Source organism: Macadamia integrifolia, chromosome 9 (assembly GCF_013358625.1).
Source record: "Macadamia integrifolia cultivar HAES 741 chromosome 9, SCU_Mint_v3, whole genome shotgun sequence".
In the NCBI taxonomy this organism is placed as follows: domain Eukaryota; kingdom Viridiplantae; phylum Streptophyta; class Magnoliopsida; order Proteales; family Proteaceae; genus Macadamia; species Macadamia integrifolia.
The window spans coordinates 33,975,020-33,992,012 of NC_056565.1; the positions used below are offsets into that span (position 1 = coordinate 33,975,020).

Sequence of the window (16,993 nt, forward strand, 5' to 3'; positions counted from 1 at the left end):
AGATGTATTTTCAGAGCGTTCTACTCCTCCTTTAGCATCATCCACCACTACCATCAATGTTCATTAGTATTTAGTAGTTTTGTTTGCATTTCACTTTCTCAATGTAATATTTTCTTTTATTTAGTTGTTTGGTTGTTTTAACAAAACATAATGGTTTGCATTTCACATTCTTAAGATTGAATTATTTATCATCAAAAGCAAATTTTAGTAAACATGCGAATAAACTAGTAAACCGATTGCTAATCATTTAGAAACCGTATGGAATAAACCGAAATCGAAACCATTTAAAACCGTGAAATCGAAACCATTTACTAAACAGTTGCGATTTCAAAAAGTGTAATCATTTAGTAAATGGTACTATTTTGATTTCAACTAAATAAATATGAACCGAACCGAACCAAACCATACCATTTTAACCAAAACCAAACTGATTAACACCCTTAGTCCTATACGACGCACGGAAACCATAAACTCTTGAGCATATGCACATTTGAGGAAGAACTATCAATCATTTTGCCAATGCCAACATGTTCTATCACTACTTTTTGATCTCCAAATATATTTTTTAATAACAAAGTAGTTTATCTTAGTGTGTTGAATCGCTAAACATGTGTTAGAGAAAGTAAACTATCAAAGTATTGTTTAGAGCGTTTGAGATGTGCGGTAGGCAAACATCTCAAATATTCTTTCTCGCCAATGTGATTGGGTGTGAGGGGGGAGAGGGATAGTCAAGCGTAAAAATATTATTTTTATCTCCACTATTTGAAGAAAATTTAGGATGCTCACGGACAAGGGTCTTAAAACCTTCTTCTATGATATAACGGCATTGCCACAAATAAAATTGAGCACAATTTTACAAAGAAATATCCTATTTTTTTCTTGAAAAGAGACGGAAAATGTGCTTAATACCATTTGATCGAATAGCTGACTCGACTCCTTCTTGTTGAAGAAACCCTCCACTTCAATTGGTCTTTTTTCACCAAAAGAATCTTCTTGCTACTTGGAAAATTATGATTCTGCTCTTGGTGGATTCCGTTTGGGTAGGATAAGCAATATGCACAAGTGGAGTTGAAGCAATTTTTGAGAGATCAAAATGCTCACTACCAGAAGACAATAATCGAAAAGTTGTGAAAACTAGCTAGGGTGTGGTGACAGGGTTTTCAACAAGGCATATTGTTATATTCTGGGGGCCATCGCACGAGAGTTTTCATCTCGAACTGACTCCGGTCATGTGTAAGCGGTATCACAGTGATCCCAGGGACTAGTCGTGTCAAAGATCTGGACACCCTGGGTATCAAAAAAAAAAAGGACAGAGAAGGATAATGAAGAAGGAGGAACACCCGTTTGGGAGGACGATGGAGCTTTGTTTAATAAGCGTGGTCAAGATAGATTATGCATATGGGTAAGTAATAATGGTTTATATTAAAAGGGTTATTGTTGGAAGGAGCATGGCTTGGTAGAGGTTGGTATAGTTGAGGGACAAAGGAAGAGAAAATAGTTTTGTAGTATGATGGAAGTAATGTATACAAATAGCTATATTTTCAAAAAATGAACTAGGAAAAGGAGGAGATTATGTGGATGCCATGGTTTGAGGAATGAGATTGGATCAGATTGGTATTGGCTCTATTCAATCTTGATTCTTGATCGATATTTTAATTGATAAGGATGAAGGGTAATAAGATAAGAAATCACTTTTAAATGACAACCAATGGTATTTCTATTTGATCTAAGCCGATTGAGATCAGATCAATATCAGCCTTATTCAATCATTCCAAATCTTAAACCCTAGTAGACGATGTTGGGGTAGATGTGCCTCTAAAAATCTTAATTGTTCTCCTAAAGGTTTATTTTTCTTTCTCCAATGGGAGAAAATATAGGAGGCATGAGTCATATCATGGACAAAGGTGGTGTTCAAGCAATGATTCTTGAGTGAAAATTTTATTTGATCTCCCTAGTACTATAACGACTAACCTAGGTTGCAAGTATTTTATAGTAATCTAGGTTGTAAGCATTGAGAAGTGTGGTCCTTGAGCCCAAGCATCAAATTGGAGATTTTTTTTTGTTTTAATAGTTGTAAGGATATCATGTTGCTAAAAAGACTTTTTGTCATGAAGTGGTGAGTACAATTTTGAAGATCAAACTAAGTCATCCATATTATTCAAGCAACTCGAGCCAAGACTTTAAGACATTTCAAGTGTGCTTGAATGTCCTTAGGATAAGTTTTTATTTTGTAATTATATAGATGATCTTAGGATGTAAAGATCTCAAATTTTCAAGTTCATCTAATCACCTAAACACCTAAATTGAAACACCTATGTATAGCACCGGTGCTTGGTCCAACGACCACACATCCAGTTGTGAGCCTCTCGGTTCTCAAAGTGACAAGGGACCTACCCATTAAACTCCAGTTGAAAATGTGGTTAAAGCGCTCTGAAGACTGAAGTAGAGCCTTTGTTATCGGAGATCGACCATGGTCGTCTCTCCTCCAGGACATTACTCATATATGTTTGATTGTGAAACCTGAACATATAATGGTTATGTTCCATAAGGGATATCTCCACCAGGTCCAAGCTCTCAATAGAGCCTTTGTAACAGCTTATTTTTGGAAGGGTTTCCCCTCGATGATGTATCACACAAGTGTGATTAACCAGGATAGGGAAGCATCGTCTTCAAATTCATCATCTACCGAGACCTGATTGTCATAAATGTTTGATGGTTCTAGTGGAAGATACCCAATTATTTGGGGGAAAAAGTATGAAACATCTAGTGGGTGGTTATTGGGCTGGTTGAGATAAACGAGTAGCCATAGGGAAGAGGAAGCGTACTGAACTGGATGATGTTGGTAGGCGGAACAAGTGGGAGAAGGGGCTGAGGAACACCGGAAAATCTCACTTGAAGAAGAAAAAAAAAAAAAAAAAAAAACATGTAGAGGAGCAAGAATCGGTGTGTATCAATCGGTTTTGCCTTTTCTTTTTTTAAGATACATTTTTTTTTTTACTGCGTTACCCCTAAAACGATACGGATAACCGATCTAGATTGATCAAATCAATCTGATTTATTTCGTACCCATTGCTCAATGAAAAAATGGGTCAGCTTCCACATGATGAGATCAAACCTATAGGACTTAAGGAATGATGGAAGAAGGATAAAAGGTAAAAAGAAAGCAAATGAACGAAAATAGAAAATAAAGAAAAAGAAAGAAGACCAGATTCCAAATGAACAAATTCAATTCAAAAAGGAATATTTAATTCTGAAGAATGAGGGCAAAGGATTGATCAAGAAAAATCTCTTATTCTTATTATAAGATCGTGATTCGATCTGTTTATGTTTGGTAAAGAAAAATCATTTCCTTTGAGAATTATAAAAAATGAAAAGTGTTCAATTGAAACATGAAAACGTGACTAAATTAATCCTAGTTACTCTTCAGAATACAAAGTGGAAGAAAAGAGAAAGAAGATTCTCAAGGATCAATCTCAGTCGATACCATCTAATACGAGGAATACAATATCCACACTTGAAACCATTGAGCGAGAGACAAAAATTACATGTGGAGTGAGCCACATCTACATGAACCTTGACTTAACCCTCTCACAACATTTGTCCACCTCATAATGGTTCACTTGAAATGATATCCAGATAATTTATCTCTTTTCCTTCTTCTCTTTTCCAGGAGATGTTAGCTAGGTTGGGTTTACCGAGCGGCCAACTGCCTCTTTAATTAAAACAAAAAAATTACAACGAAAAGGAGATTGTAAATAAAAGGAAACATAAAATAAGAGGGCCTAAATGCTTTTTATGGAGGGTGGGCGTTGGGGGCGGACTTGTGATGTGGCAATCGTTCAATGGCTGTCGTTCCTAATATATATATCTCTTCTCTCTCATCCTTTTTTGGGGGGGGGGGGGGTGTTGAATTGTCTCCAATAAAATCTCAGACAGAAAGTTGGCATGATTCTTAACCCATATAGGAGGGACGGAGTATACAGAGTTTCCCTTCCTTCGATCTCTCCGCCCATGTTCCGTTCCATATTATAAGCTCAAAACCAGGCCAACCCTTCCCTCTGAACCCAACTACTCTCCTCTCTATGTGCTGTGTGTTGAGTGTTAGAAGAAGAAGAAAATGGCTGGCATTATGCAGAGGATCGGAGCTCCAACTGCTCTGTCATCTTCGTCATCTTCTTTTGATTCCAAGGGATTTCAGCTTCCCACCGCTAAGTCTCGCCCAGGTTTTTGATACTTTTTTCATTTACTTTTGATCTTAATTCTACAAATTGATATTTCGTAATTGATTGGATTCTGGATCTAATAGACTATCTTCTGGCTTGATCTTGATTTCTTAATTTCAGAAAGGAAGAGAAGTTCTTTAGTTGTGAGATCTGAGGGAAGAGTTATCCCTGGTTCTAATCTTAGAGTTCGCAGCAGCAGCGCTGGTGGTAGATTGGTTACCAATGCCGTTGCAGTTAATCATCCTAACTTTCTATCTAATTTCAATAATTGTAATAATGGATGTTTTTAATCATTTTTTCCCCCTCTTTTCAGGCAAAGGCTGATGCTTCCACTACGTCCACGGCAGCTAAGCCTGGGTAAGCTCTAGCTCTCATCGTTCTCAGTCTGATTGTCTTTATTAATTGTAAATGTATTTATTGATGAACTGGTCCGAAATTGTTACTGGGGCTGTTGGCAAATTATGGTATTGGATCCGATACATGGGGTTCTACTAATTTCTGATTTGGTTGAGAAACTCATGACCAAGAAGTCATCGAACTACATATGAGGATTACATGTTTTAATTTTTCAACTTGCCCCACAAACTACTGAAATTTGGTTTGTAATTAATTCAATTACAATATTATAAATACGATTTTCATTCTGAATGAATGATTTCTGCAAGCACTGCTCAGCTTTCACAGCAAGATCTTGTTATTGTGGAAGCTGGGCCTTACGAGTAAATTTAGGATGTTGTTTGATGATGAAGTTAAAATCATGATAAGAATCTGTGCACCTTGGATAACTACCTTAGCTGCTTATCAACTATTCACTGTTATATTTGTGTGGAGCCCCGCCTCGTAAGTCCTTAACTATTCGCAGTGTTGGCACTGGCCATCCAGTTGTTTGGTTAGCCAATATAATTTATCCAGTATATATGTACATGGTGGCACATAGGACTGAATAGTTTTGGAGCTATAAGTGCTCATGATGCATCTCCCTGCATTCTGTTGGATCCTGAGCTTATCCTGTTCAGTAAATTGTTGATAGATTACTTTTTTCTTTGTACACTATTTGTCTTCCTTTTATGTGGCACTTGATGCTTCTCTATTTGAGTGACAGTATGGTTTATATGGAAGTTATATTTTTAGTTACTGGGGATGAAAAATTTCAGATATGAAGGTGAATTTTCCCTGGGATAAGGGGTGCTTGTGATGTGCTGGATCTTATTCTCTTGATTTTGACCTGATCTGCTCTTTAAAATCAAATAGCTTCCTATTAGCTTTTCATGCGATTAGTAGTTCATTTTATTCGTCTACAAGGACATCTATGTCCCACTTTTAGGTTTATTTTCATAGGCTTCCTTTTGGGACATGCAAATTTTGTAGTTGCTAGCCTCTAGAGGCTACTTACTGCTTCTATATATGCCACCTACTACTATGATATCCCTATGTAGTTGGGACTGAGAAAGAGATGGGCATGGGGTATAGTAATGCTACGGCCATGCCAAGGTTGGGAGATACCTTTACCCTAGCATGTGAGCTTGGAATTTTCATATATACGGTTCCCATACCAATGCAGCTCAAAATGGCATTCTGAGTACATAGACACACATATTACATAAACACACACAATCTTAGGTGTTTCCACTTGACTATATGGGGAGGCCTTTGAGCTTTGTGGGTATCTTCACTTGACTTTATGGGGGAGGCCTGGGAGCTTTATGGGTATGGTTACAACTTGCAGAATCTTCAAATCAAATGCATAGCCAACTGAGTGTTTTTGGGGAGCTTCTCCAGCTTCTGCTTATGAGATTCTCCAGAATCCAGCTTCTCCAACTTAAAACGTGCATCCAATAGAATTATTTGGTTTGGAATTTTTAACTCATAATCCGGAGAATCTTCATAAGCTTTGTTTTTTAGGGGGGGATGGGGTTCCTCAGCTTTTGATGTACGCGAGAAGCTCTCCCAGATATGCCTCCAAAAAAAAAAAAAAAAAGATTTGAAGAACATAACTCTTTGAGTTGGATCTATTTCCTTGCTATCTTGCTGTAAATTGGTAATGAATATTCTAGTATAATACTGAGACCTCCTTAATGGTACAGAGACTTTGAAAATGTCACTGTGACACTTGGACTAATATTTTGACTGTTTAATTTAGCTTTGGTTGTTACATATGCTATTTAAATCCAGGAAAAAAGCCTTTTGATTAATGGAAAGTGGTTACCTACTTACCTTTTTATCTGTAAATATGAGGGAAAAAAAGGAGGAATAAAAACACCACAGTACCTTCCTTTCTAAACACCATTATGACCTTCCCCACTTCCTCTTCTTTCTTTCCCCTCTTTCCTCCCTCTCCTCTCTCTGGTTCCTCCATTTTCTCTCCCAGAAGATCCCATCATCTTTTCTTCTCCCCTATCTGTGCTCCATCACCATATAGCAAGACAGGTTAGCACACTGTCTTACCAACCCATCTTTTATCCATATTTTCCTTTTTCCTTCACCTAATCTCCCTAAAATCAATCACCCATCTTAGCAAAAGAACACAAATATCTCCTCCATTTCAAATCCAAGCATTACAAGGTAAGATTTCAAAATATTTCTATTTGTTTAATCCCTTCAGACCTTGAAAAGAAAACACTGGCAAATCCAACCAGTTTTTCTCCCCCACCTTTCCACTTTCTGTCACTCCCCTTTCTTTTCTCTATAAAGTATGAACCCTCTCGAAGCCCCTACTTTACACACAAATTTATCCAACTTAGTTCACCATCAACTACTGCAATAATCTCTCCCTTACTTTCAAAACTTCCTTCTTCCTCTCATTGGAGCTACATTCCGGCCCATTTCAAGCCCCATCTTATTACTGCTCATCGAGGAGAATGATCTCTGCTGCAAGAATGACAGCCCTGAAAGGCGATGTTGACTTACGATCAACAACTTTGAGTTCCCTTGAAGAGCCTGACTGCACCCCCAAATTTACTCTCCCTTGTTAGCTTTCTAATATTTTGTCTCTTGGTTCACTCCTATTTCTTCTGAATCTGAATTCCACCTCATGTATATTGTTGTTTGACTGGCTCTTGTCTTCTATTGTTACTGGCCTATTGATTTACTGTTCATTTTTTGTTTTTCTTTTTAATCTGAGCACCCTGAAAATTTAAAGAGAACTTCATTCGTCTCATTAATCATTTTCTACCTTGCATTTCAGCTCCGCCAATCTTACTATTCTTGTTTTTTAATCCATATGCATATTGGATTTTATTCTCTTCTGAATATAACAGCGTGCTCTTTGATTGTTTCATACTACAGAGCTGAGAAATATTTTTCTTTTATACGAGTCAGTTCCATAAATTCTGCTATCTTGGCCACAAGTTTTAATTGGTCTATTGATTCAATATTTGATTAGCATTTGATTGACATCTATTTTCAACATGTATTCAGAATTTTATCTAGAATTGAATTTTCTCCATATCCTCTGTTTGTTTGACAGCCAAGTAATTGTTCCTTTCTTTCTTTTTTTTCTTTCTTTTTCTTTCTTTTTTTTTTCTTTTTTTTCTTTTTTTTCTTTTTTTTCTTTTTTTTCTTTTTTTTTTTTTTTTTTTTAACTAATTTGTTAATTTTGTATCAGTTTTGGTGCTCAATTGACATCCAACTTCTCTATCCAATATTGAATCTGCATAACTCTTTTCCTTGTGTATATTGGATACATAATATTTTCATTACCTATTTGAATTTATTATCCGCAAGTTCTAGATCTCATTGAGCTACACAAAGTGATAAGGTTTACCTTCGTAACTCCTCCTAATTTTCTTTTTAGTTGTTTGTTAAATCCTATGATCCTATTTTGGACTTTATGGTGTAAGTAGAAAGCAATAAAACCATAATTATATGGGCTGCATATAGTGAGACTCTGCTGTTCAAATCTCATTGCGGTGATAGCTGATTATCTGTAGAGGTTATAGCTGATGATCTTATGCTATACGAACATGATATATTAGATGGGTTGGGAATTAATTATCTCTGGCTAGATCCCCCACTTTTTCTTGCCCAGTAAAACCTTATCTTGACCTTCCACTTAAATTATGGCTCTTATAATGAGCAAATCCCATCACTAATTGATATCTTGCCAGTATTTTGTTGCAACTCTCCAAAATTAAAAAGTTGAAGCCCGGTGTCTGTCCTACTATTGCAGGGTACTGGAGGGGTGGATTGGGTTGGTCCTAACCTTCAACATTATTTTCATGGAGTAGCCACCCTCCTACTCAAATGCACTGGATAGATCATGGTCTAGGTTGACTATATGTCAAATTTCAAAGCCAAATTCAATCATGTTGATATGAGCAGGGATCTTGGGGCATTTTTCCTTGCATTTATTCCAACTGGGATTCATTTTCTTAGTTTTAAAGTTCTATTTTATCATGTGCCCAGCTCTGTTTGGTTTGAAACTTGGGATGTGAGCAGCTATCCTGGGGCCTACCTACCCATAAAATTGGGGACCCGCCTGTTTTGCTGCATGTGGCAGATAATAGGGCTGTATGGTTAGGGCTTCTTAGGTGGTCGTGCAGTAAAATAGAGCCCTTTTCAAATGATAAGCTCCTTCTGAGGAACAAGGGTTTCATTACTGAATCTCCACAACCACTTCATAAAACCTTATAGGCTTGTGAAAATTTTTTAACCAAGTTAAATCATCTTTATTCCACCCGACTCATCACAAGAAAAATTCTGCATTTGGTGCATAACCTTTCTAGGTGGCACAATTAAGTGGAAAATGTAGGAAGGCCTTATTGTGTGGGACATGCAATGAACTTGTTGCCATTTGGAAATATGGGACTTCTAATGGGGATGGGATTCCAATACGGTACACGGTGCACATGGTATAGGGGTTTAGAAACTATTGTGTTTTCATGAAGATTTTGTCTGAAGGACTGTCTTAAATCTGGGGAATGGCTCTTGAATTGGTTTTGGCGGGAGATGAGCAAGTTTGTGAATTATACCCAAAGCTGTATAGTCTTGTCCCTGAAAAGGAATATTAGTAAATCAGGCCTTTTAGAATTTGTTGATGGTTCCATTGTGTGGATTCAATTATTAGAATCCTAATGGATTATGAAATTGATCAAGTGTAAGTCTTCTCTTCAACACCTGTAAGGATTGTACATTGACTGGTCAATTGATGATTCAAGGAGCTGGAAAGATGAAGCAATAGGGCGATTGTCTATTGATGAGTCTTCTTATAATAAAGAATCAGATTTTGGGGATGGAGCATGTATTTGGAAGAGTTCTTGTCCAAACATCCCCTGCCACCGCCAACCCACACCACACACACACACAATGAAATCTCAGCCATGATGGTCATGTCCTAGTGGATTGGGCCTCTTCAACTCAAAGGTGTGAAGGCATTAGAAGAAGTTATTTCGTATTGGACATTGAGGAAGCTTTGTTGTAGCCATGGAGACTTTGGGTCCTAATAAATTTGGGTTAATTCTAATTTCTCCAGCTACACAAGTATAGATGGTTACATTGCATAAGTTAATTGTAAGTGTTGAGCATTTCTGTTGTGTCTGTAGATTATATGTTCAACCATAGAGCAGCATCTCAACAGTATTCAGTATATTTCATATAATAATAATAAAAATAAATAAATAAATAAACCCAGAGAAAAACATGGCTTTAGATAACAGAGTTCACAATGTGCTCACACAACTCTCATTACTTACAAAACTTTTGATCTATACTTAAGAATTCCCTTCCCCCTTTTGCTTTATGGACCATGCATATTAAGAGGCTTCTTAAGATGATCATTGGAAAAATATAAATCACGCATGCTCTTCTGGAACTAATTTCCTTGTTTTTGGATGGATATTAATTTCTTCTTTAGAGGGGTCATGTTAACTGCAAAAATGTACAAAATATCAATGATTGCCAATCATGAATGTTTTGGTGTAGTTTTTTTACCAATTGTTGCATTCTTTCTAGCTGAAGGCAGAAGAATGGCTGATTCATATTGTAATCCCAACTTCCTTTTGTAATAGCTGTTAATTCTCGTAGTGTACCCAAGCATCGGTGAGAATGGCTGATTGAATTTTGCCCTAATTTTATATCCTCAAGCATGAACTCTTTTTTTCCTCCTTTTGGTGAAACAGGCATGAACTTTTGTTGTTTGAAGCCCTTCGAGAAGGCCTGGAAGAAGAGATGGACAGGGATCCACGAGTTTGTGTCATTGGAGAAGATGTGGGTCACTATGGAGGTTCATACAAGGTGACAAAGGGCCTAGCCCCAAAGTATGGGGATTTAAGGGTTCTTGATACCCCCATTGCTGAGAACTCCTTCACAGGAATGGCTGTTGGAGCTGCCATGACAGGCCTCAGGCCAATAGTTGAGGGCATGAACATGGGTTTCCTTCTCCTGGCTTACAACCAGATCTCTAACAACTGTGGTATGCTCCACTACACTTCAGGTGGCCAGTTCACCATTCCAGTTGTCATTCGTGGGCCTGGAGGTGTTGGACGTCAGCTTGGGGCTGAGCATTCACAACGACTTGAATCATATTTCCAGTCAATCCCCGGTATCCAGATGGTTGCTTGCTCGACACCATACAATGCCAAGGGCCTCATGAAGGCAGCCATCCGGAGTGAGAATCCAGTTATCTTGTTTGAGCATGTGCTTCTCTACAATCTCAAGGAGAGGATCCCAGATGAAGAATATGTATTGTCACTGGAGGAGGCAGAGATGGTGAGGCCTGGGGAGCACATTACTATCCTAACCTACTCCCGCATGAGGTACCATGTGATGCAGGCTGCCAAGACATTGGTGAACAAGGGATACGATCCTGAGGTGATTGATATCAGGTCATTGAAACCATTTGATCTTTACACGATAGGTAATTCGGTAAAGAAGACTCACCGTGTTCTCATCGTGGAGGAGTGTATGAGGACAGGTGGGATTGGTGCCAGTCTAACAGCAGCCATCAATGAGAATTTCCATGATTACTTGGATGCCCCAGTTATGTGCCTATCCTCGCAGGATGTACCAACTCCTTATGCCGGGACATTGGAAGATTGGACTGTGGTTCAGCCTGCCCAGATAGTGGCCGCTGTGGAACAGCTTTGCCAGTAGTGGCCCCCCAGTATAAGTAGCAGTAGCAGTAGCAGTAGCAATGGCAAGGTGTAATTCCAAACGGGATTTGTTTTTGTTTCTGTTCAAACTAATGTCTTATTCTTCTACAGCTCCTAAATAGTATTGTTTTCAAGGAATTTTCATTTAATTTGTTAGGAGAGTTTGTGTTTTTTCAACTTAATATTTATTAATTGCGCTGAGGCATTTTCCCTAAAATGTTGCCTACCAGTATTTTTCCTTGTATGGACTTTGGTTCTTTTAATGGAAAACTACGCGCAGTATATAAGCTAGCTGATATTTCTCAAGAACTTAAATTATATACATTGAACGTCTGTCAGCTGATGAGATGTAATGATCTTGTTTCTGAAGTAAATAACTGTGAATTAAAATTAAATAGCCAAGTTGATAAGATACATTGAGGGAAAGTTCTTGATTTGATGCTACCACTCTAGGCTGATGACCCATCTAATAGGAAGAAAGCCTATTTTCACCTGGTCTTGGGATCGAACTTGCCTTCATTGTGGGGGTGGGGGTTTTCCTTGTAATGCCATAACAATGGTAGCACCACCGGAAAAGAAAAGTCTCTTTTGGAAGTGGAATGTCTAGGCTGCTCCGCTTCATGAGGGTTCTCCACCCCAAACATAGGGATGCATGGAATTATGTGAATGGGTATTTCATTGAATTCGACTCTAAAACTGTATTAATGTAGTTGTACCAATCTCTACATATCCAACTGTCAGAATTGTCTGATCACCTTTTCACATGGCAAAAACATATGGACAGTCTAGATAATCCTTCCAGAGGAGCTCGCCTGTGTTAATTCTGCCGCTGCCTCTTTCTTCTAAAGCTTTTATTTCCAATGCTTTTGTTGGGAAATATGCCATATCTCTCTCTCTCTCTCTCTCTCACCAATACCCTAAGCCTTTCCCATTATTGCCCCACTTATCTATCATGTGGATTGCAAGTTGACCATTTTATCTATTGAGAATCTTGATTGATTATTTATCAAATTTAGTGGTCTAACTCAATCATGTGGCTCATTACATATGAGGTATTTTCCTTTAATATTCAAACTTTCGAAGAACTCAAGTAATACTATTTTTCATTCAAATTTAAAGGGTTAGTAATGTTCAATGGGGTTTGTTACCAACGACCATACCAACGACCATATTTTTTGGCACCAGCAAATATGAAGGAACCCTCTGTCCTCATCATAAAGTAGGGTGACAAAGTAATCTTTGTGAGCCGATGTGTATGATGATTCCTTTGTTAGCTTGATTCAAGTTAAATATATGATTCCTAATTTTATGATGTTTAGTCCAGAGCAAAGCTGGCAAGATGATTTTGAGTCTCCTGGTTATGTTCTGTTTTACATTTTTAGAGGAAGGTAGGTGTTTTAATTCTGACCTGAATTTTTTGAACAGGACCATTTTTTGTAAAAATTTACTCCTAGCCTCCACCTTTGTGCACCCAGGGACGTCTTCCTTTTAACCTTTCATTAATATATATTTCTATAGTTTTGAGTCATCAGCTTAGATGTTTAGGATGTGATGACCATGTGTTCCAATTGTTTTGATCATTGTACGTTTTTTTTTTTTTTCTTAAGCTTTCCTTGGCTGGGTCTACTAGCTACCCCAAAAAGCAAAAATATGATAAAATATGTGGGAAGAAGCTATCAACTGTTATTGAAGTATGTATGTGTATATTCATTAAATTTCCAATTTTGTTCTAAATTTATATTATTGTTGTTGTAACTTGTAGTTGATTGGCTGCATGGTTATTCTCTTCTTTAGGTTGTGTGTCACACTTATCTTGTGGAATTTGCATCATTATTCCATATATTATTGCCACTTTATGACAATTGATCAACTATCGATCTGGTTATGGTAGGGGTGTTAATGGGTCAGATTACCCAACCCAACCCTAAGGTCTCTTAACTCAATCCAAGCCTTGCCCAACCCTAGGTGGGGCTGGGATATCTCAGACCAGGCCCAACCCTGTTGGGTTTAGTCCAACCCAGCCCAGCCTTGATGGACCTTGATTGGGCCCTGTTTAACCCAATTCAGCCCAGCCCAGTACTATTGGTTACTTGCTTGATCTTGATGCATTGAAAAGGCCAAAATCAAAGTTTTCGTATGTATGCAGATCGTGGAAAATGAAAGACTTTTTGCCAACATTTTTCTACAAGGTTGGGTTGGACTGGGTTGGGTTGAAATCTCAACTTAGGGCCAACCCAATTCGGCCTTAGGCCTGAAATTCTAAACCCTAGCCCGTCCTATGGACTAAAATCTCAACCCATACCCTGTTCAGGCTCAAGGCAGGCAAGGCCGGGTTCGGGCTAACAGGGCCTTTTTGACACTCTTAGATTATGGAATCATGAAGGTTGAAGCGCTTTGTTCACAACTTGTTTACTGATGAAGGCATCATAAGACAAAAATTTTATTTTTAATACTCTATTCCCTCTTCTATGCTGGTTTGGCATAGAAAACACCAGAAGCACAGGCCAAAGAGAGGGCATGCGGGAACATTTTTAACACACAACAAGGCGAGGTAGTGTGGTCTTTTCGCACCCGACAAGAGAACCCTGTCCACTTGCATGGCCACTCCACCAACACACAAACCAATGGAGGCCGCATTGAGGCATAGGGGGAGCGTCATCTTTTTGCACATGGCTATGTTTTAGCATAGGGACATGCAAGCGGACAGGGTTCTATATATGAAATTCTACCAATCTGATATAGGCAACACCAACACATGGGACCAATGGAAGAACACGTGGGAGCATCTTTCATCGCACGGGGTAGGAGAACAACTTGATTTTTTTGCACTCGCCTATGTCTTGGTGTAAGCAACACCTGACTTACAGGGTTCTTTTTTTCCATAAATATATTGGGGCCCATCTAGATTCGGTAAATCCGGGACTTGAAAGTCTCCAGCCCAGCCCAGCCCAACCCAGCCTAACCTACAAGGTTAAAAACCCAGCCATTGCCCCTGAAATTTTCAGACTGGCTTGGACGAAACTTGCAACCCAGTTCCCACTTTCCCACTTCCCCACTTCCCCACTGCATCACTCACTATCCCAACCCCACACGGAGTGTCAATCCGTTCCCCACGCCACCGTCTCTCTCTCTCTCTCTCTCTCTCTCTCTCTCTCTCTCTCGATTTACTGTATGCCTTTAGTTAGTTTCAGCATCCACAGTTGGCCGTTGGAAGCATTTAAAGCCCCTCTTAATACTTCCTCTTCTCCTACTAACCACTTAAACCCAGAAAGGAGAAAAAGAGAGCATCTTCTGTGTGAATCTCCTCATTATACATTTCCCACTTCTCTTATCTCACATGAACGTGAAGAAACAAACGATGACGGCAACGGAGTCGTCCTTCCATATCTCCAACACCGAACCCCGAGTCCCACCATACCCACAACCCAAGCCCCACCGTAGTTCCGCTCTAAGGTGGATCCTCATCCTCCTTCCCATCCTCATCCTCTTCTTCATCATCATCCTCATTCTCTCACTCACCGTCTTCAAACCCAAAAACCCAACAAACCAAATCCTCTCAGCCGCCGTCGGCGGCGTCTCACCCCGAGTCGAACTTCCCCAACTTAAGCTCCAGCTCAATATCACCTTAAACCTCCAGATCCTCGTCCACAACCCCAACCATGCAAGCTTCAAACACGGTCTTGGCGCCGCCATCGTTTACTACCACGGCTCTCAGGTTGCGGTGGCGGATCTTTCTCCGGGAACCGTCCCTGCAACTGGATCCGAAACTCTTGCTGCCAATTTGACTCTTGAGGCGGACCAGTTCGTTCCTGAAATTAATGGGTTCATTAGCGATGTGATGGCAGGAGAATTTGAGATTGAGACTAAATCAACTGTTCCCGGACGGATTAAGTTTCTGGGGATCTTTCAGAAACACGCTGTTAGTCTTTCAGATTGCCGGATTGTGATTGGTATCTCTGATCTTAAGGTTCGGAGTCAGGAGTGCAATAACAAGATCAAATTTTAATATCAGAAAATCTCTCTCTTTCGATCTCCTTATACAGATGTAGTAGATGATGGATCGTATGTTACGATATTTTGTTCATGTAAGTTATAGTAGTAAACATTGTAATTTTTTTGTACTTATGTGGTTGTAGGAGCCAGTTACCCTCCTTCTTTCCTTTTCTTCTTCTCCTTCTTCTTCTTCTTCTTCTTCTTCTTTTCTTTTTTTTTTTTTTTTTTTTTTTTTTTTTTTTTTTTTCTCAATTTGAATTTGAAAAATATTTACCATAACTAAAATGGCATCCAAATGGATTTGTGTCAAGCTTTAGCCAATCAAGGGTTGGCAAGTGGCAAAATAAAGTTTTGAAACCCAATGAAAAATGAAACTTTTCAAAAAATAAATGTATGGCTAAAAACATGTCAAGGAGAGTATATAGATGAATATATGCCCAAAATTTTAAATGCGACCAATCTAGATCATTTTCATAAATCTAAGAAGTCGAAACTGCCACATCAGCATCCCATGCATGAAATTATGCCATGCGGTGTGTCAAATAAAAGAGTACCTTCTAGTCTTGCTAGTAGGGGGGGTGTCAAAAGTGTACCCGAACCGATAAGATCGATCAAAACCGATCGAAAAAATCCAGACCGAGTCAAACCGAGGGCTTATTGAATTGGTTTCGGATCAGGGGTATTAGAAGTTATCAGTTTCAGTTCAATTCGTGTTAACCCGATGGGCACCCGATGGGACTGACCGATCAACCTAATAGTTGGTTGAAAATTATAATCCTATTTGACACCTATAGTCATATACTATATATCTCTCTCTTTGGAGTTGCAACCGTTTGTCACTCAATAATTAATGAATTAATATACTTCATTCTCCAAGACAAGACCAAGAGTACAAGTCCACTTTAGCGGCTGAAAATTTTGGAATTGTGCGGTTGTGCTTCTTCTTTCTTTTTTTTCTTCTTCTTCTCTATAAGATGTCTTTCTATCACTTTCTTTGAAAAAAAGGGGAGCACTTCTAAAGCTCTCAACAATTAATGTCAATCTTTGGGCCTTTTGTGTCTTTTTTTTTTTTTTTTTTTATGTTTGTTTGGATCATCATATCCAATCATGGATGAATGCATTTGGTTTATTTTTATTTTGTGAGTATGTGAAAAGAGTTACACCCAAACCAAATCATTAGTAACCCGATACTAAAAAACCGAATTAAACCGAAACCAAACCAAACCGAAACTGAAACCGACCGAAAACCAAAATTTTTTAATGGTTTGGTTTTGGACTCATACATTCTTGAACCGAAAACCGATTCAAACCAACCGAAACCGCCCAATTGACATCTCTACTTGCTAGACTAAAAAAAATTAGGCCTTTTGTTTTTATTTTTGGATGGTTGCAAAAGATGTTATGCCACGTGGTACGTTGATGTGGCAATTTTAACTATTGAATATTTAAAAAATAGTTGAAATTGACCACTTGTCAAATTGCGGACTTACATTCAATCATGGTCTCCATTAGTCTATTGCGTATTGGAATTCCAAGCATTGGTAGGCACATTCTTCTAAAATCAAAATTTTAATGCCTACTAACTTCATCTGATTTGAAACTTCTTTTGGAAGTCCAAGCATTGGCATACCGCATACACATTCTTGATAATTGTCAAAATTTTAATACTTTCTTTTACCACATAGTCCA

General features: G+C 38.5%; 2 protein-coding genes across 2 annotated transcripts; both read left to right on the forward strand.

Annotated features, from left to right (window-relative positions):
* The first annotated feature begins 3,898 nt into the window (after nucleotides 1–3,898).
* Nucleotides 3,899–11,602, forward strand: LOC122089287 (pyruvate dehydrogenase E1 component subunit beta-3, chloroplastic-like). Its single transcript, XM_042658888.1, has 4 exons — nucleotides 3,899–4,223; nucleotides 4,344–4,456; nucleotides 4,537–4,580; nucleotides 10,340–11,602. Exons 1-4 carry the CDS (start codon nucleotides 4,118–4,120, stop codon nucleotides 11,310–11,312), a joined length of 1,236 nt encoding a protein of 411 aa, XP_042514822.1. The 5' UTR covers nucleotides 3,899–4,117; the 3' UTR covers nucleotides 11,313–11,602.
* Nucleotides 11,603–14,669: 3,067 nt separating this feature from the next.
* On the forward strand, nucleotides 14,670–15,317 carry LOC122089739. The gene has a single exon (XM_042659433.1). It carries the CDS (start codon nucleotides 14,670–14,672, stop codon nucleotides 15,315–15,317), a length of 648 nt encoding a protein of 215 aa, XP_042515367.1.
* Nucleotides 15,318–16,993: the final 1,676 nt, after the last annotated feature.

Bases quoted from the DNA above. Each gene is read 5' to 3' on its own strand.
- LOC122089287 (XM_042658888.1), top strand. From the start codon at position 4,118: ATGGCTGGCATTATGCAGAGGATCGGAGCTCCAACTGCTCTGTCATCT. The intron at 4,457-4,536 runs GTTAATCATCCT...CCCTCTTTTCAG, and splicing joins TGGTTACCAATGCCGTTGCA to GCAAAGGCTGATGCTTCCAC. The intron at 4,581-10,339 runs GTAAGCTCTAGC...TTGGTGAAACAG, and splicing joins TCCACGGCAGCTAAGCCTGG to GCATGAACTTTTGTTGTTTG.
- LOC122089739 (XM_042659433.1), top strand. From the start codon at position 14,670: ATGACGGCAACGGAGTCGTCCTTCCATATCTCCAACACCGAACCCCGA.